At 43.2% G+C, this 20,401-nt stretch overlaps 1 protein-coding gene across 1 annotated transcript; it reads left to right on the top strand.

Annotated features, from left to right (window-relative positions):
• The first annotated feature begins 1,028 nt into the window (after positions 1-1,028).
• Positions 1,029-16,549, top strand: PSMC6 (proteasome 26S subunit, ATPase 6). Its single transcript, XM_048854089.2, has 14 exons — positions 1,029-1,187; positions 1,911-1,990; positions 2,508-2,547; positions 2,761-2,813; positions 7,263-7,330; positions 7,827-7,941; positions 8,888-8,975; positions 9,494-9,555; positions 9,646-9,769; positions 10,131-10,192; positions 11,321-11,441; positions 11,541-11,621; positions 13,515-13,586; positions 14,652-16,549. The coding sequence occupies exons 1-14, from the start codon at positions 1,061-1,063 to the stop codon at positions 14,768-14,770; spliced, it is 1,212 nt and encodes a 403-aa protein (XP_048710046.1). The 5' UTR covers positions 1,029-1,060; the 3' UTR covers positions 14,771-16,549.
• Positions 16,550-20,401: the final 3,852 nt, after the last annotated feature.

The following is a 20,401-nucleotide window of genomic DNA, read 5'->3' as shown; positions in this document are numbered from 1 at the left end:
GTCCTGGCAGGAACCAGGACATTCTCCCAGCATGCCACAGTTTGTAGTCCACAACTTGTAGTTCCCACTACTACTGCTGAAACACGCTGCAGCTTGGGTTATATAAGCAAGCCTATTTTATACTTACGGTAAAAGCACTACAGAAAAAACATATTAAAAACATACAAGAACCTACACACAATCTAAGGAGAGATTGTCTCCTCCTCGTCTGTGTTAGTCCTTTCAACCCTTCCGTAAGGATTTGGGGCCCTCTGTGGAACAGAGGTCCCGTCCGTTTGCTGGATCAGAACAAAAAACCCAGAGGCAGTTTAAAACCAGGCTATTTCTCCAAAACTCCTTTCTGTTTCTGGTCCCGGGAGAATTCTGTCTGAACTAGTATTTGCGATCCTCTCTGGGGGGTGGCTTCAAAGGGCTGAGAACCAGAGGAATTACATCAGCATATCCACTCCTCCTAGAGAAGCTACATATAAACTCACAATAACATAAACAATTGCATTTTTAACACAATGGACCTCAAAGGTATTAAACTCAATTCAGTAAGGTTTGTCCAGGATATTGTTATGTCCATCACAGGTGGTAGGGAGGATCCAGCCTGCCATAGAAACTCTGGAAGGATAAACGCTGAGAAAGGATCTTTGCAGAGTGTTCCTCCTACAATTAGGCACATGTGTAAACCTTTGCAGGATCGAGGCTTAACTTTATGCTTGCGAGCATCTCATGTGCATAAAGCTTAGCAGTTTGCATAGATGGTGGCGGGATCGGAGCTCCTGGGGTGAGTACTGCTGATGCGTGGTTCTTTTAAAAATAGATATATTTGTACAACCTGCACTCCTCCCGGCAGAAGCCCTGCGCTTTGCCTCCCTTTCCTGCCTTGGCGTGGACGGCGCTAGGACCCTGGGGGAGGGGGCGGGGGTGCGCGCGGCTGGCGGCGGGCCTCGCGGCGCAGCGCTGGAGGCGCCGTTGCCCTCCGCGGCGGCAGGGGGCGCTGCCCGCCCGAGCGGCGGGCGGGCGGGCGCGGGGCGGGGGGAGCTGGCGGCGCGCGGCCCTGCCCCCGGCGGCCATGGCCCTTCCCGGCATTCCCTATGAGCGGCGCCTGCTCATCATGGCGGACCCGAGAGACAAGGCGCTGCAGGATTACCGCAAGAAGCTGCTGGAGCACAAGGAGATCGACGGGCGCCTCAAGGAGTGTGAGCGCCGCGCGCGCCGCCCGGCCGGGGGAGGGCGGAGCCGGGAGCCGCCGCCCGGCCACAGCGCTGGGTCGGGGGCCGGGGCCGCCAGGGACGGGGAGCGGCCCGGGCCCCCTGTGGGAGGGAAGCGGAGCGGGCGAGGGGAAAGGGAGGGGAGCGGCCCGGGCCCTCTGGAGGGGGGAGCGGGGAGCGGTTCCCAAGGGGGAAGCTCTTTACCCGGTGGGGGGGCTCCTGGGTTGCTGCCCCTGGGTGTCCGCAGGGGCTGGGCTGGGGGCTCTGGCCCTGATCCAGTCAGGGGAGGGTTAATCCCCGCCCATCCTGGGGGGACATGTCCGGGTCCAAGTGTTCTGGCCGCCCCCCTCCCCACTGGTTATTAGGCAGGGAGTGGGTAGGACCAGCGGAGCTAACACTGTTCACCCAGGGGCAGGGATATATGCCTATTGACAAGCGATTAAAGACCCTTGCTTCTCCCATTAGCATTCTCCTAGATTTTGTGCCGGGCTTAACCCAGGATACCTGGTCTGCAAGCCAGAGTTAATGTCTGGGTATCTGTTCTGGGATAGTTACTGCTACTAGCAAGGATAGCTAATTGCCGATTCTCCTGTATTGACTTTACCCAGAAACTGTTAAATGCCGTTATATCTGCTCTGCAAAGTGGCCAGCCCTTGCACTTGGTTTCTAGTGGATTAAAGGCGTAGCAAATCCCTTTCTTTTCTTTTTTAGTAAGAGAACAACTGAAAGAGCTTACCAAGCAGTATGAAAAATCTGAAAATGACCTCAAGGCTTTGCAAAGTGTTGGGCAGGTATGCAATATACGTAACGTCACAACTGTGTGTGGCCCCGTGGGGTAGATGAGCTGTGCTTAGCAAGTTATTACCACAGATGGATTTAAAATTGATTTAAAATTAAAATGGGATATGATACCATCAGAGCAAATGTGTGCCATGGGGTGGTCTTTACAGGTGGTAAGTACACAGAGTAGGTGTATTTTTAACAGTTCCTGGTGTATGGGGCAATGAGAAAGAAATAGAATTGTAAGCTTCTCCTATGGAGCAGGAAAAGGAGCAGGGATGGAGCTGTGAATTTATGTTAACTATTCTATATACTAATACAACTTCATAGATGTAGCTTTCAGAGTAGCAGCCGTGTTAGTCTGTATTGGCAAAAAGAAAAGGAGTACTTGTGGCACCTTGGAGACTAACCAATTTATTTGAGCATAAGCTTTCGTGAGCTACAGCTCACTTCATCTGATGCATAAAAGTGGAAATTGCCACTTTTATGCATAGATGTAGCTAATACTTGTTTCCATTTTTTTCATAGATTGTTGGTGAGGTGCTTAAACAGTTAACAGAAGAGAAATGTAAGTTCCCTAGGTGATTTTTTTTACTTTTTTGAAACCTCTGGTTTTTAAAATAAGCCAATTAAATTATGATTTTCTTAAAAGAATGAAATAGAGCATTACTAAGTAGACATCACTCTGAAAATACTGTATAATTGCTACTTATTTCGCACTAGCGATTAGGGGGGTTAAAAAGAGTATGATCTTATTTTCTCTGTCATTTTCTCTCTCTAGTCATTGTGAAAGCTACAAATGGACCAAGATATGTGGTTGGCTGTCGTCGTCAGGTAACTCTCTTTGCTTGGATATTTTTAAATAGCTTGTCTAATATTAAGTATTATAGTCATTTTTCTTGTTTCACTTTTAAAGTTAGCAAGTTCGTACTTCACTTTTTAAGCTGCGCTTGGCTAACAACATATAGATATGGTGCTCTCTGCACCCTGGTGATAGGTAGTGATATGCGAGGAATGCTGGAATGGATTCTTGGGAATAATAAAGCGAAGCGCCCACAGTCCAAGATGTTACGTGTTTTCTGGGTTTTTTTAGTTTTTCAGCTTGATCCTTCTTATAAAGTTAAGTATAAGCTATTAAGTCTATTCCAGAACCTCATTCCTTAAATGTTTAGAAACCTTCTAATTTCTATATTAAATCTACTCATGGCCAGTTTATCCCCATTTGTTTTTCTGCCAAAGTTGTCCTTTATCTTAAATAGCTCTTCTCCCTCCCTGGTGTTTACCCATTTGCTGTGTTTAGAAAGAGCAATCCTTGTTCCTCTCAGCCTTTGTTTTGCCAAGCTCTACTAGCCAAGCTCTTTTAGTCTCCTCCCGTAAGACAGACTCTCCAGTCCCCTTATCCTCCTCGTAGGACTTCTCTGTACTTGTTCCAGTTTGAATTCATCTTTCTTGAATGTGGATGAGCAGAATTGTCCACAGTATTCCAGATAAGGTCTTAGAAGCTTGGAGTGTTTGGAAAGGTTTCACCTTCATTGTTGACCACAGGGTCTGCATAACCTCCCTTTGGCTTCCTTTGTGACTTTCCCATCTCCATCCTAGTTGAAAACTGAATTCATAGTCTGGTGCATTAGGCCTAACTTCATGAAACTCTTTTTCCCCTTGGTATCCTCACAATCCACCCCACTGACTACTTTTTGTGACCATCAAAAAGCAGCTACAACTCTACTACAGGACATGACTAGCTTTCTCTCTAAATGACCTTGCAGAACCTTTGTGCTTTCTGTCCAAGGGTCTGGTGTCTGTCTGCCTAGATTTTATAAGGTGGTTCATTGCTCATGAGATCTCAGTATATTTCACACAAAATAATCCCTCTACCAGCCTTGCCAGCAGGAATAAACTGCAAGTTACTCTTGGGATTTTTGTATAAAAGTGTGAGATGCTGATTTCAGAGGGTTACTGCAGGAAATGGTTGTCTTTCTCTAGTGTCATTCTCCACCTTTTTCCTGCTACCTCATCTACTTCTATCAAAATGAAAATGAATGAGGGATGGTGCTATTGCCATAGCCAATGATACGACATTTTAGGCAGCTGGCATTAGAAAAAGAACAGTAAGGCCTTGTTTACACTGACACTTTACAGCTCTGCAACTTTCTTGCAGCGCTCGGGTGGGGGCGGGGGGGGAAGGTGTTTTCACACCCCTGAGCAAGTTTCAGTGCTGTAAAGTGGCAGTGTGTAGACAGTGTACCAATGCTGGGAGCTACTTCCCTCATAGGGGTTGATTTTTTTTTTTACAGCAGTGCTATTGCTGTGACTACCCAGCCTCATGGACTGAAAATGTAGTCCATTTTTTATGTTTAGCAGGGAATAGCCATCCAATGTTGGGTTTTTTGTTTTAAATCTACTTTCCAAGATGTCTTTTAAGCCATTTTTTATGTAGGGCCTGTTCACTGAAAATGTTCTGCAATTGTAGAATCAGCAGAAGGAGCACAAATTAATCCCTAGTTAGCACAACTGTACATAGAATATCAGGATTGGAAGGGACCTCAGGAGGGCATCTAGTCTAACCCCCTGCTCAAAGCAGGGCCAATCCCCAATTTTTGCCCCAGATCCCTAAATGGCCCCCTCAAGGATTGAACTCACAACCCTGGGTTTAGCAGGCCAATGCTCAAACCACTGAGCTATTCCTCCTGCCTACTTGGTGATGTTGGTACATACTTTATTTATGTAGAAAACAGCAAGTGAAGAGAAATACCCTTAAATTTCTAGTTTCAAATGATCTTCTAAATAGAGAATGACAAAATTGGTAGAGGTGAAAAGTCAGGTTTTCAAGAAGGTATAAACAATATTACACTTTAGACTTTTTTAATCAAGTCTGCCAATAACTTCTGAATATATAAAATATGCTGTCTAATATAATGTTTTTAATATTCTTGGAAGGAGGCAGCCATTATTGAGACTTCTGACATATCATCAGAACATATTCTCCCATATTTAGAAAAATCTAAACCAGAAGAAAGATGCTTTTTCTGTAAAGGAAACAATGTGACCTTAATATTAGTATCTGAGTCGATCTCCACTAGAAAGGAAAGAAACCAAACCTCATTATAGATATTAACTTTTTTTTTTTAAGTACAAACTATTTGATAGACTGATTAAAGTTGCAAGTGTTCTACAATACCGATATATTCTCTGGGTTCTTCAACTTGTCATGTACAAAGTTTAAGCTGAACAGTCTTGTAGACTGTGGTTTAATAAAAACATTAACAAATCTATAAATGGTAAAGTAAATTGAAGTATCCATTTGGATGATGTAAATTCTTTTTACCTAGACAGATTTACAACTTACAGACTTGTTTAAAAAGACTGCCTAGACCTTGACATTCAAATGCTGCTTTACCAATTTTTTTTTTAATCTCTGCTACGTGCTCATGCTGTTTGTCATGTGGTGCATATAAGTGCTGGGCTTCTAATGGTGTTTGGGGGAACGAAGAGGTATTGGAGCACTTATTGGGAAAACACCTAATTACAGAGCGTAAAGAATAGATCAAAGAGTCTGCCTATCATCCTTGTGGAATTTCTCTACGTGCCCATCTACCTGGCAAAACTCAGGGTTGTGGTATAAGTGTCATAAGAGTGTTAACAGTGCAATAGACATAGTCCCGTAACTCTGTAAATTTTGCTGCATAGATATGCTTTGGCTTCTCAGTTCTGGAAAACTTCAAAACTATAATCACCTACATTTATTATCATCTGCGTAGGTAGACACAAGTGTTCGTGATTGTTTTTCATATATCTTGACAAACACTGCGGCTAGATTTGTACAAAAATACATCTGGGAATGGCCTGTTTGGATCACTGCAATTTAAAAAAAAAAAAAAATCAAAACACTAAAGTAACTGCATAGTTTTTAACTATCATTCCCTATACAGTTCTATACAGCACAGGCCCGCTTCTTGTAAATAGTGCAGCAGGATGAACAATTCATTTTCTAAGGGCCTATGACAATAAATATACCTTATTTGGGCATGGAGGGGTTGATGTGCTAGCTATTGTCTGGATAATAAAAGTTGTAACTCTTGAATAAAAAAACTTCTTGTAAAATGCCCAGAGGCTAAGCATGATGCCAAACAATCAACATATATTTACCAATCACTGTTCCCAAAACGATGAAATATTAAGGGAAATAATTTCCTTGTGTAAGGTACAGGTGCCGATGAGTGCTAATTCACTTGGTGCAAGTGGGTCTGCCTGGTATGGAGAGTGGCAGGGTTCTGATTAAGGCAGGATATAATGCTTTAATTTGTCCTTTTTTGTAAAATTTGTAATTACGTTGCAAGTTGATCTTGTGTGAGAGGTAAAGTACCATCATAGGTCAGGAATGGTCGAGCAACAGGAAGCAGAGTGAAGGACGGGGTGGGCAAATTATGGCCCACAAGCTCCCCCTGGAGCATGGAGTTGGGGCTGCACCACACAGCTCGGCCCCTCACCGGCACTCTGACCGGGGCGCTGGTTCAGGGGCCACTTCGGCACTCCAGCCAGGGTGCTGGGTCGCAGGCCGCATGGTCGCAGGCCGCACCACACGGCTCAGTCCTGCTTTGGCCAGGGCACTGGGTCAGGGGCCGCACCACGTAGCTCCCAGAAGCTGCGGCATGGCCCTGCTCCAGCTCCTCTGCACTCTAATGGGAGCTGCAGAGGCGTTGCCTGTGGATGGGGCAGCATGCAGAACTGCCTATCTGCGCCTCCGTGTAGGAGCCAGAGAAGGGACATGCCCGCTGCTTGAGGTAAGCGCTGCTCAGAGCCTGCATCCCTGAGCCTCTTCCCCCTGCCCCAGCCATGAGCCCCCTCCCACCCTCCAAACCCCTCGGTCCCAGCCCAGAGCACCCTCCTACACCCCAAACTCCTCATTCCCAGCCCCACCCCAGAGCCCTCACCCCCTCCCACACCCCAACCCCAATTTTGTGAGCATTCATGGCCCGCCATACAATTTTATATTCCCTGATGTGGCCCTTGGGCCAAAAAGTTTGCCCACCCCTGTTGTAGGAAGACGTGGTCAGCAAAACTGCCTGCCCGAATTGCAGGGGTAGTGGAAACCACTAGATTCCCCTTGATCAGCTCTCTTCACTTGTGTCTGAAGAAGAAGGGGAAGGTCACCATCTGAATCCTTGTTGAGACTAAATGCTTTTTCTGTCATACCAAACAAGAACAATTACTGTAGAAATATAGAATTCCATCACTTTGCTGTTTTGAGTCAATTTCTAATAGGAAAATCTCTTGTGAAACTAGCTTGACAAAAGTAAGCTGAAGCCTGGGACAAGAGTTGCTCTGGACATGACCACACTAACTATTATGAGGTAAGCTTTTGCCACCAAAAAAATTTTTTCCCTTTATGTGAAGGATAGAGTTGGTCTAAATATGTTGCAGATATTAGGTATGAATAATAAATCTTGTAGTGCTTTACAAATTCTTCTAAATACATATATATACATTATATGGGCAAATACTTTCAGGGTGGTCTTACAGCTTTATTAGAGCGGATCAAAATGTTTTTTGTTTGAAATTACTTTTTAATCAAAACAAACTTCTGTGGGAAAGGTCTGTTTTTTGTCAGTTGGGGGCATGTTGGTGAATCCCTCCCTCCCCAAAAAATGTTTCATCTTTGAAAAGTTTTACTGCAAAGATGAAAAAATGTTTATTACAAAATTTTGAGGGAAATTTTTTTTGTCAATTTTTCACAGGGGAAACAAGCGTTTGCCAGCCAGCACTAAGATTTATTATATGACTGATGAGTATACAGTGTGTGCAGAATGAAAAGATAACATCTGTTTTATTAATACTCAAATGCTACAGATACTTGCCAAGGGAAGTGGATCCATTAGTTTACAATATGTCTCATGAAGATCCTGGGAATGTTTCTTATTCTGAGATTGGAGGGTTATCGGAACAAATCAGGGAGCTAAGAGAGGTACTGAATGTTTAATTACCTCTATTCAGTATGTATTTCTGTGTTGTGCCGGGTGGATTGAAAGGTCTAAAAAGTCTAACACATGCTATTTAAAGATGTTCAGGAAAGGGTTTTATACTGATAGGGGAGGGTTTTCCTTTCTGTGTCATAAGCATGTAGATAACCATGTTATATCATGTTTTTTTATCTTAAACAATCATGAGACCGGGTATTAAAGAATAGCATTATTTGCACCTTATTAACTTCATGTAGGAAGGAGAGCTTTTAGGGACACTATTTAAAAATACTTTTTGATCTCCATAAATGTACATAGTGCGTAACATAGGCTCTGAAAGAACAGGGGCCTATACCAGATTGCAGGTAATCTGGCTCGGAGGAATATAATGTGCACATCAACAGTTCGGGTACAAGAGGGTGTGGAGATGCAAATGAGATTAACATTGGGAGGCTATACTAAAATAGATGGGTTTGAAGGATGCTTCCAAGTTGAGGGGGTGTCAAAGTAAAAGTGCAAAGCACAGTGGAAGAGAACGACAAAGGGCCAAATTCTAGTCTTTGGACTGGAGTAACTATTGAAATGGGTTACTGTGGATATTCATGTGTATGACTGGGGGCGGAACTTTGTCCAAAGGAGTAAGTTACAAGAAGGTTTAGACAAGATGTTGGAGAGATTGGAATAAGAGCAGAGTTGTGCAGATCCTCAGATTTAATCCATAAAACAGGTGAAGAAAATTTCCCTGACAGCATTTCTATAGCTAACTCTTTCTGATTCTGTATAAAGAGATTGTGCTTGCTGGGATTAGTAGTGAAAAGAATGAAGAAGTTATGGGGAAATCCATACCTATATGTTGTACCATAAATGTATATACCATAGCATCTAAGCATAGAGTAATATAGTCAAGGATCTCTTTAAAACAAAACACTACTTACCTGCCTCTTTTCTCAGGTAATAGAGTTACCACTTACAAATCCAGAATTATTTCAGCGTGTGGGAATTATACCTCCAAAAGGCTGCTTGCTGTATGGCCCACCAGGTGAGTACACGTCTGTAGATGCCTTTCATTTCCAGTTTTGAGTTCTGTCCATAATTAAGGCAGAATGAGACTTCGTGTCCAAAAACCTATCATCTAGGCATCTGAATTTCAGTTCTCCTTACAACAGTGGTCTCAAAACTTTTTACCTTGCATCCCCCCCTTACCATATCCGTGCCCCCCCTGGAGCCGGGAGTGGGGATGCAGCTCTGAGAGTGGGGGGTGCGGACAGGGACAAGGCGGCAACAGCTGGGGGTGGGGCCAGCAGCTGGGGAACAGGGACAGAGCTGGGTGGCGCTCCCTCCCTGGGGGGCTGGCCTGGGCTCCAGCTGCGCACCCCCAAACATTCGTCCGTCCCACAGTTTGGGGGCCTCTGCCTTACAATGTAATTAGTGCTGAGCTGCCCCCGTGGAAACCTGTTGCTGTATTCTGTTATACTTCTGTACCCTTGAAATATATTTCAGTCTGTAACTTTACCGATTGGTCTACAAGTTGAACAACTTCAGTCTCTGTCTGTCCAGGTACTGGGAAAACACTACTAGCCAGAGCTGTTGCAAGCCAACTGGACTGCAATTTCTTAAAGGTAAAAATAACAGCATTCTTTTCAAATAGTGACAGTCCCTCTGGTTGTACTTCAGTCTGTTTGCTCATGTTACCCGTTCATTTTCAACAGGTCGTGTCTAGTTCTATTGTAGACAAGTACATTGGTGAAAGCGCTCGGTTGATCAGAGAAATGTTCAACTATGCCAGAGATCATCAGCCATGTATCATTTTCATGGATGAAATAGATGCTATTGGTAAGGCTAATGGACTGTACGATGGCTAAAGTCTCTTGTGATTATTTAAGCCAGCTCTGAAGTAATAGTCTCTCTCTTCTTAAAAAGAATTAATACAAAGTTGATTGTCAGGGAACCTTTTTGTGCGGAATGAACAGGGTAGAGGATACCTCTCCTTTCAACTTGCTTCTGGAGCCCATTACAGCTAACTTAAAATCAGATATTGCATTTGGCCTGGATCAAGATACACTCCTAAACATGCATTTAACTTTACCTAATACATAATATGATTTTTAGTACTTTAACATTTATTTAGCTCAGAAACCATTTTGATCCTTAAAAAAAACGTACAGGTAACTTTCAAATTTAATATATATTATAGGTGGCCGTCGTTTCTCTGAGGGAACTTCAGCTGATAGAGAAATTCAGAGAACCCTAATGGAGGTAAATGGCTAATACGTAATCTTTTATAGTAAAGCGAAAAATAGATGTGCAAATCCATATATTCAGATTGTTAGAACTGTTGCTGCACTAGTGTTGTGTTAAAAGTGAACTGAGATACTTCACTTAAAAAAAAAAAGCAGTTAAAACAGTTTGAGATCCAAAATGCATAAGCCACGTATTTGTATGTAATTAATTTCAAAAGTGATTTGAGAGCCTTTATCTGCAAAGACTTGAGCTCAGGCTTCTGCGCTTCGTCCACAAGAACTGACTACACCAACACTTAACGCATCTTGTTTAGATGTTGGAGGGCATTAACTCTTTCAAGGGAAAAACCTCCCTGCAGAACCTCTCTGCAGGATAGAGGCTTTCTGTTCAAAAAATATCTAACATCTAAAGTTAAAAACACATTGTCATCAATTTGGGTTATTAAATACAATGGTGAACTAAGGTAATTGGAAATGGAACAATCAGTCATGTTAAAGAGAATTTTTTAAAAAAACCCTCAATCAGCAACACAATCCTCTGTAAGAATTCTAGGTCTGATTAGTGTGTGTGATCCCACTGGTCTGGTTTATCAGTTTTCCCAGCCTAAAAGGAATGCATATTAAGCAAATATCTACCTCACTTGTAGTATAAAATAATCACAAAGGATAGAGGTTTGAGTTTTCCATAGCAGAACTGGATATATCTAATGAAATGTCTTCAGGGGTGATTGAATGTTCTAGGGGCTGTTCTGCAAACACAATTTGTGTGAATCATCCTTAATGCAATATATTGAAAGTATAACTGCCAATCACTGGCTTTTAGTATTTGGAGGGAAAAAGAGAGAATGCAAGGTGACTAGAATGTTGCAATTTTCCATCTTTGAGCTGTTTTGTTCTGACTTTTTATCTTTTTTTTTTTTAACTTTCCTTTATGGAATATGTGGGGAGCTGTGGTATTCTTGGATCATTACAGTTAAGAATCGGGTAGCATTGCTTTAGGACTATTGTTTCCACCAATACTTTTTCTGTAATGATCACTAATGAAAATGAAGTGTGTGGAAAATGGTGTGAGCTATTAGATTTATGAACAAGTTAAGTTAAAAAAAAAATTCCTTGTTTTAAAAAAAAAATCCATTTCCTCTAGTTATTGAATCAAATGGATGGATTTGACACTCTGCACAGAGTTAAAATGATCATGGCTACAAATAGACCAGACACTTTAGATCCTGCATTGCTGCGTCCTGGAAGACTGGATAGAAAAATCCGTGAGTTGACATCTTTATTCTTAAGCGTGTGTATAATTCTGTACATTACCCTTTGTTCACCCATTTTAATTAAAAAAAACAACAACCCTCTCTTTTTAGATATTGATTTACCAAATGAACAAGCCAGATTAGATATATTGAAGATTCATGCAGGTCCTATCACTAAACATGGTGAAATAGGTAAGTACGTGAGCTGCTTAAATATTTCTCCCAAGTGTAAAAGTGAGGGGAAGGTGAATTGGTTACTGGTTACCGTAACACCCACCTTCCCAAAAATGTTCCTCAGTATTTTTTAAATAGATCCATATTGAACCATTGCTGAACCTCACTTTGTAAAAATCTGAGGGTTAGGGATATAGTAACCCTCCTAAATTTGGCTACAAATCAGAGAAACTGTCTGATTTATGTCAGGTTGGACTCTTTCCATTGTATAATGGAACACCTTGCTGTAAGCAAACATTCCCATTTGTCAAAAAAAATTAAATCTTAGAACCATATATGGGTCTGAGAACAAACAAGGGTACTTCTGTCCAAAAGGAAAACTTTGAAAGTTATGAGCAACTGAAAAGTTGGTTTTACATGGAAATCTTTTTAATTGCAGTAATATTGCTGTTAGGTTGTGCTGTAACTGTACTTTGGAAAAGAATGCACTTGCCATTAAGGAGTAGGGCAAATTTCATCTGGGACATTGGTGGGAGAGGCAGCTGTACACTGAAACTGACAAGATTCTGGTGAGTTACGTGACTGCAGGCCTACCAGAATCTTGTTGGCTTCCCCCTGAGATTGCCTTGAGGAAATCTGTGAGAAGCAGCTGAGACACTGTGAAGTTATCAGGAACTTGGGGGTGGGGTAGAGAAGAGGAAATGAAAACAGGAAAGAAGAGAGACTGAGAATAGCACACCTCTTCACTGCTGATGGAGGGCGTTTTCCCTGCCTGTTGTTTCCAAGAGATGTGAGATGGGAAGAAGAAGAGTCTCCTCCTTCACAGGAAGAAGAGAGAGGAGCTCAGTTTGACACCTACTACCTAAAGCTGATACAAAAGAGAACTGTGAAGTTAAATCCAGATAGCACCCTGAAAGGAACCACAGCATACCCTTTTCAAGAAACCAGATAGGAGCCTGAGCAGTACTAAGCTCTTTACCAGTTCTGTCTAGTTCTTGGACCCACTGTGAGGGACACCTGTTTTTTGTTTCAGTGTCTGGTCAGTGGGTGTCAGACTTCTCAAGCCTTGGCTGTAAGTAAGCCTTGGCTTGAAGATAAGTAATCTGCAAACTGTTTCCATTTTTGTGATCTTACAAATGTCTGTAGATTTGTTACACTAGAATGCCACTTAATTACAGTAATGATAGCTACGGCTCAGATGGCCATATTAGTTCTAAGTTTTCAGATTCTTAACATAAAATAAAAATAACCTTTCAGCTAGTGTGTCTTGTGGTGGCCATAATGAAAAGGGAAACTATTTTGAAAAGTTTTTGGTAAAAATCAGATTTGTGGTTTAAGATATTTGAATTTAAAAGTTATGGAAAAAATGGATTTGCTAATTCAGACACACAGTATTTTGTACCCCCAACTCAAAATTAAATATGCGGTCAAAAATTTGCTGGAAATCTGAAATGCACAGAACTTGTGAACTTATCCCCTAGAAACTGTAACCCAGCTACACACTTTGTGGATGTGTAATGATAGAGCTTTTAACACTTTTTTTTTAAAACCCATTGTGCTAGGGGGCCAAGTTATGGTTATTGTGGGAATAATAAATGTTGAAATTGTTTTTATTCAGATGCATCTAAATCTCAACTATAACATTGATTTAACATCTTTTTTTATTTAATTCTGGTGTATGTATTTTCAAATTAGTAATTTTTAAATATAATCTGGGTTTATTTTATCTAGATTTATATGTTAATGGGGGAATAACAGCTGGTAAATACAATCATCAAGGTAGCTAACGTTTTCACTTGCACTGAGAATGAAAGTAGAATATTCAGGGGTCTTTTTATAGCTGATGCTGCACTGCAATGGTACAAACTACTTTGTACTTCTAGTTAACTGGCATTCTTGTTTTGTTACTAGATTATGAAGCAATTGTGAAGCTTTCAGATGGCTTTAATGGAGCGGATCTGAGAAATGTCTGTACTGAAGCCGGTAAGAGGCTCCTCACTCACTTGTATTCGTTTGCTGAGTTCTTAATTTTGATGTGCTGAATCTTGCTATAAACATTAAATACTCACTACTGGTTTCTCTGATCTGTTCTTAGTATGATAGATGAACATGAGGTTCATAAACATTTCATTGTTTTAAATACCCTAGAATGAGGTACCCATTCTTGAGGATCAGCTAGCATTTACGTTTTTTACATCAGTGGCTGGAAACTTAGGTTAACATAATAGTGAGTTTCACTGGTAAGTTTCAAAGTGCTATAAAAATGAATCTCTTGAAACACTGGCATTGTGGTCAAATGCACACTGGAAAGGATCTATATATATGCCTGTACACCGTAAGTGTGGGGAGAAATAGTAAAATGAAGTTCCCTGAAACTGGGTGAAACATGTCTACCCAACTTGGACAAAAATTTGCTTTTTACAAATATTTCTTTATGGCTTATACCATTATTTAAGTAGTACAGAAAATGAGTCTTATATATTCCTGCCTTACTCTACTTGAGAAAATATTGTCAGGGCTTGTCTACACTGGGAAGGTAACTGGTATAGCTGTAATGGAATAATTATACCTCTATAGCTAAGCTGATACAACAGCCCTGTGTGGATGCTCCTTGCCTGAATAAAAGTGACTTTATTCCAGAATAATTACTCTGCTTCCAAACATGTCTGTGGTGCATGAAAAGAATAGAAAACTGATTAAAGTTACTCACTGAATCTCCCTATGGAGTATAAACAACAAGGAGTCTTTGTGGCACCTTAGAGACTAATAAATTTATTTGGGAATAAGCTTTCGTGGGCTAAAACCCAATGAAGTGGGTTTTGTGGCTAAGGTGCCACAAGGACTCCTCGTTGTTTTTGCTGATCTAGACTAACACCGCTACCACTCTAAAAGCTGTCACCATATGGAGTATGTAACTTTTAACTTTGATCCTTTCAATGTTTTAATTACAAAGTGATAGACTTAATGGAATGTCCCAGATCTATATTATTGCTGCTAGTATCACTAATTCTGTAAATATCTAGCAGTTTCTCAAATTGTTCTTCACAGGTATGTTTGCAATTCGTGCTGATCATGACTTCGTAGTTCAGGAAGACTTCATGAAAGCTGTTAGAAAAGTAGCTGATTCTAAGAAGCTGGAGTCTAAGCTGGACTACAAACCTGTTTAAATTAACCACATAGTTAATGATCGACTGCACAGGAGATATTGGATTAATGTATAGAAGAACAGAAATAATGTACCTCTTGGCTATGATCTTATTACAAGTGTATGTATAACACCATAAGCAAGTAATTGATGCTAGTTACAAGTCGGCTACAGAAGTGTGTTCTGTACAGTTCTGAAAATGTGGCATTCATTGCAGCCCAGGTTAAGGAGTGAGGTGTGTTCTCATAACAATTACTGTGTGAATTTATAAACATACCCAAATGGTTGAATTTAGCAAATTTTAAGACAGTCAGTGCATTTCCTGGCATTTTATATCATTTTCCTTTAAACAGTTGAATAAAACCTGTTTAAGTCTTTCGTATGTACCTCCTCTCTACCTCTTTAGATAAGAGCATTCATTATAGTTCTTTAGGTACTTAAAGTGCTACTAATCTCTGATATTAATGATCATGTTTGATTTAGGCATGTATTTTGATAAACAATCTATACAAAATTCTCTATTGGTAAAACTGGTGTCAGATACAATGTACCTAAAACACACATTAGGAAATGTAATCTAATGAGCTCTTAATAGTGTGTAACAATTTCATGTTGCCTGTCCATGTGGGAGAGGATAAGGTACTATTTTTGTTTCAAGATTCCACTGTTGAAACCTGGGGAAGGGATTCAATTGGAACTACAATTTAAATGATCATTGCTCAAAATGCATTAACTAAACAATATTTGTTATAGCCTGATTTCGGTTAGCACAATTCTTTTCAAAAAGGGTCATATATACTTCTCTGAAAGTGCCACACTCCTAAATGTTTGTAGGTAACCTACACAGCCAAATAGCATTTTGATTTTATAAAAACCACTTAACTTAGTGTTTAAAGAGTAACCATATCAGGGCCTCACTCTAAAATGACAAACTGTCAAGCAGGTGAGGCTTAATTTATTTTGGTTTGTAAAAACAGCTCTCCTCCCACTAGGTGATCTTAGTCACTCTTTTAAATACATCTCACTCCCCACTCCACCTTCCTAGCTGTCATATAGCAACTGAGACTATCCTCCATAAACTAGTAAAAGTGTAGCATCTAAACTACACTGTTTTGGGAGGGGCAGGGAGATGTATGGAATACACAGAGGGCTAAGTATTGTTCTGCTGTGGATTGTACAGGTGTAATGGGCCAGAATTTGGCCTACTGCCTAATACCTCCACATATACTGGGAACTGATTATTGCAGCTGCTAATTTGAGTAATCATTCAAGCATGATAAAATGGCTTTAGCTCAGAAGCCAAGGAGTGCTTTGTTCACGCAGTCCAGCACGTTGCATCAGTGTGGATTTTTTCATTCCACTTTTGATGTGTGTAGGGAAATGTTTTCCATAGTGCTTGTATTTTACTTCAACTTTTAGGTAAATTTTACAAACATCCCAAGAGTGATGCTTCTGTATGTATTAAGACTCCATTTTTTGGCCACTTCTGACTACCCCATCTGGATTATTCTGTGCCTCCCCAACTCAGAAACAACTGGTAGATTAGTTCTACAAATTTTCTAAAGCCATGCCATTTCAGTTTGCCTTATGTGCGAGTACAGAATGAACTGTAGTACTATCCTTGTTAAAACCACGAAAGAGCTTTTAATAAACTAGTTTAGAATACAGAACTGAAACGACTACAATGCACAGGCAACAGTATTTTGATAAGAGGATAAAACAAGCTAATGATGATCATTACATATGAAAGAGCATGCATGTTTATCTCAATGTAATAGTAAAACAGGCTTGTATAACGTTACCTTGTCTATAGTGTCAGTGGTATAAAATCGGTGTCAGTTTATTTCCATCATGAAACCACTCCAAATAGGGCTAGATGTCCATATGCATGGTTAAATGCTGCTGTTACAGAAAGTCTAAATGTATTCAGAACCAATTAGACAAAAGTTTAATAAAAATTGAATAGCTCTACAGCCATCTTATAATATATACAAATTTGATAAATGAGTTTGGAAAGGATGAATGCAATAGGTAGAGAAACCGATTCCTATATCATACAATCTAACTAAAACCATCTTATTAAGCTGAAGCTAAAACATAGCATGTTACAAAGATCCATATATCTGTGGTGCATACAACTGAATGTTTAACTGCTGTTTTGCTAATATCTAAGTTGTTTTGGTCACTTCACTGAGAGCAAACCGCTCTTCAGCAGTGAGGTCAGTAGACATATTTGGTTCCTGGCTGTGAAGGAAAGCAAATAGGCAAGATTTGTTCAAATGAGGTGGCAAGAGCAGAATACAGTAAAACCCCATTTATCTGACCCTCCATATTCTGGCTCTCCGCACTAACCAAACAACCAGGACTCCAGAGCCAGAGTGGGTGATCTCTCCTGTGGCTGCTAGAGGGCGCTGCAGCATCGCACGTTCCCATTCTCCAGTTTATCTGGATTTTTGATTCTGATCTGGCCCTGGTCCCAATTAGATTGGATAAATGGGTTCTGCTGTAGTTATTTCCTTTTGAGGGGTAGTGCCAAAGCGTATGTCTTTGCTGCAACTAAACACTCGCAGCTGGCCTGTGTCAGCTGACTTTGGCTTGTGGGGTCAGATTGCGGGGCTGTCAAATGAGCTGGGGCTGGAGCCCAGGCTCTGGGACCCTCCCCACTCATTCCCAAATGCCTACATGGCAGTTTTACAGCCCTGCAGTCTGAGCCCCACCAGCCTGAGTCAAGTTAGTTGCAATGTAGACATACCCCAAGAAGTCTAGTCATGGACCAGGACACTTCTGGGCTAGGTGCTGTACATGCAGTGAACAAAGAAACAATTCCTGCCCCAAAGAGCTTGCAATCTAAGTAAAAGATGAGAAAATAGGTGGACACAGACAGCTGGGATGAGCCCATGTTGGTCAGTATGATAGGCAGGGATCACAGCCCACCATTTGCCTATTTATTTATTTGTAGGCATATTAGTAGAAGTTTGAAGGAGGACAATGAGATAGCTTTGTGGATATTTATAGGGAGCTCCTCTCTCAGATGAGGCAGCATTAGGGAAAGTACAAAGGGGAAAATTTAACAAATGGGTTATTCAGGCTGGTATCATTGGCTGATCAGAGCAGGAGTCGATATCTTTATAGCATATGAAATGACAGGTAGGTAGCGATAGGCTGTGAAAGTGAAGACAAGTAGGTGTATGAATGATACACTGGAGAAAGGAAAGCCAGTGGTAGTACCCAGAGAGGGGTAATGGTAAAAAGAAATCAGCTAGGTCTTTTCAGCAACATTTTGAACAGATTTGTGAGGCAAGATTGCATTTATCAAGGTCAGAGGACAGTGAGATATTGGGAGCCTGGATGTGAGTTTTAGCTGTGTGGATGGATAGGTAAGGAAGGCTGTGTCTTGGACACACTATGCGGAAGGAATTGGTGAGATTTAGAGACAGCCTGGATGTGAGGACCTAGAGAGAGGACCAAGTCAAAGATGACATCCAGTTTACAGGCCTGAAGGATAGGATGATGGTATTCTCCACGGTGATTGAGGTAGGCTAGCAGTGGAATGTTAGTTCTGTTTTTGGCATGTTGAGTTGAAGATGATGGCTAGAGATCAGAGAGGTCAGATTTTAGTGTGGGCAGGAGACAGGTTGGAGTAGAGGTGTGGATAATCTGTGAGTTGTCTCCCCAGATATGATAGTTGAAGTGAGATTATCCAGAGACACGGTATAGAGGAAGAAGAGACAGGAATCCTGGGGAACCATCAGAAAGTTGGAGGGGGATGAGGAAGATCTGTTGAAGGAGTGATCAGCGTGAGAGCAGTCACTGAAGCCAAGATAGGATGAGATATCTAGAAGAGCATAGTCAAGTGCAGTAGTTCTCAACCTATTTATCATTGTGGATCGCATACCCAGTCCTTAATGTGTTACCTAGGCCGCAGGTTGAGAACCATAGTGCCCAACCCCTGCAGACCCTTATGCCTAGCACCCCCTGGCCAGAGACAGCTCCACAGCGAGGGGCCAAGTGCCAGGGCAGCCCTGACCCTGGACCCTGCTGTGTGGGACCATGAGGCAGCCCAGACCCCAGCATGGGGCAGCCCTGACCCCAGATCCTGTTGTGCGGGGCTGGCCATCAGCCTAGACCCTGATATGTGGCAGCCTTAACCCTACATCCAGCTGTGCAACAGCCCTGACCCATACCCTGCTGTGTGGGGCCAGGTGGCAGCCCTGACTCTGGACCCTGACCCCCACTGTGGCACAGGTTGAGAACCACTGGTCAAGAGCATTGAAGGCAGCTGGCAGGTCAAGGAGGATAAGGATGGTGGCACATACTGCCTTGAATCCCCCCCACCTGCCTGTATCCATCTTTTGTCTTATACTTAGTCCCTGCTCCAAAAAGTTTACAATCTAACTTTTTGTTCCACTTCTACAGTGCCTGGCCCCATGGTGTTATGGCCCATGACTAGGGCTCCTAGGTGCTACTGCAACATAAATAATGATAGAGGGCAGCTCTGAGCTTTAGCAGGGGAAAGAAGTCATTAAAGTTTCAATGGCCTGCCAGGGGTGGAAGCCGGCTTGGAGTGGAGAAAGTCCAGCCAGCCAGCCATCTAGACAGTTTGATCAATGAGGTTAGAAATGAAAGGCAGGAGGGACAGGAGTTGGAGAGGCAAGTCGGCTCTTTAAGCTGGGAGAACCTAACGCACATTTGTATTGGGAGAGCGTGGGATGAGGGAGGGGACGAGAGGGGGCAGGAGGGAGATCAAGAGAGAAAGTCACCGCAGCAAGTGGCAGGTTAGAGCAGCTGAGCCGCTCCTGCAGCCTGGAGAAGCAGAGAGCTGCAGGACAGGAGGGGAGGTGAAAGCTGGCCCGAGAGGGGAGTGTAGGTTACCTGGGGCCGGGTGTCGGGGCGGAAGGAGGATCAGCGACATCTGTGCAGCACCCCTAGCTCTCAGCAAGCAAGGCTGCACCGGAGCGGGTCCTCGCAGGGGCTGCAGGGTGGAGGGACAGAGCCCGGTCCCGGTGCACCAGGAGGCTGCAGCGCCCAGGGGCGGGAGGAGAGGCCAAGCCAAGCCTGGTCCTCCTGGGCCTGGCGTAAGCACTTCTCCCCCATCCCCGGGCGCTGGGCACAACCAGGGATCGCCCAGCCCAGCCTCTTCCCGGGGCGCGGCCGGTGCCCGCCTGAGCCCCGCGCACCTGCGAAGCGCAAGGGGCTGGACCGAGCCAGCAGAGGGCGCGGCGCGGAACCGGAGCTCGCTGGGCCCGCCCCCAGGCTCCGGCCAAGGCCCCGCCCCCACCTCTTCTTACCGAGAGAGGCCCCGCCCTCGAGTTCTGACCAAGGGCGGCCCCGCCCCCAACCTCTTCTTACCGAGAGAGGCCCCGCCCCCGAGTTCTGACCATGGGCGGCCCCGCCCCCGGGCTCCGGCCAAGGCCCCGCCCCCGACCTCTTCTTACCGAGAGAGGCCCCGCCCCCGAGTTCTGACTAAGTGAGGCCCCGCCCCCTAGCTTTTAGCGAGCGAGACCCCGCCCCCGGGTTCTGAGGCGGCTGGGCCCCGCCCCCAGGCTCTGACGAGCCCGGACCCCGCCCCTCGGGCTCGCGGGGGGGGGGCGGGGCGAGGGCGCTGCTGGAGCGGCGCCCGGCGGGCTGGCGGGGAGCGGCGGCCGCGGGAGGG

This window comes from Caretta caretta, chromosome 6 (genome assembly GCF_965140235.1).
Source record: "Caretta caretta isolate rCarCar2 chromosome 6, rCarCar1.hap1, whole genome shotgun sequence".
Lineage (NCBI taxonomy): Eukaryota > Metazoa > Chordata > Testudines > Cheloniidae > Caretta > Caretta caretta.
The sequence above is the reverse complement of the archived record's forward strand: the minus strand, read 5'-3'. Positions and strand labels throughout refer to the sequence as shown.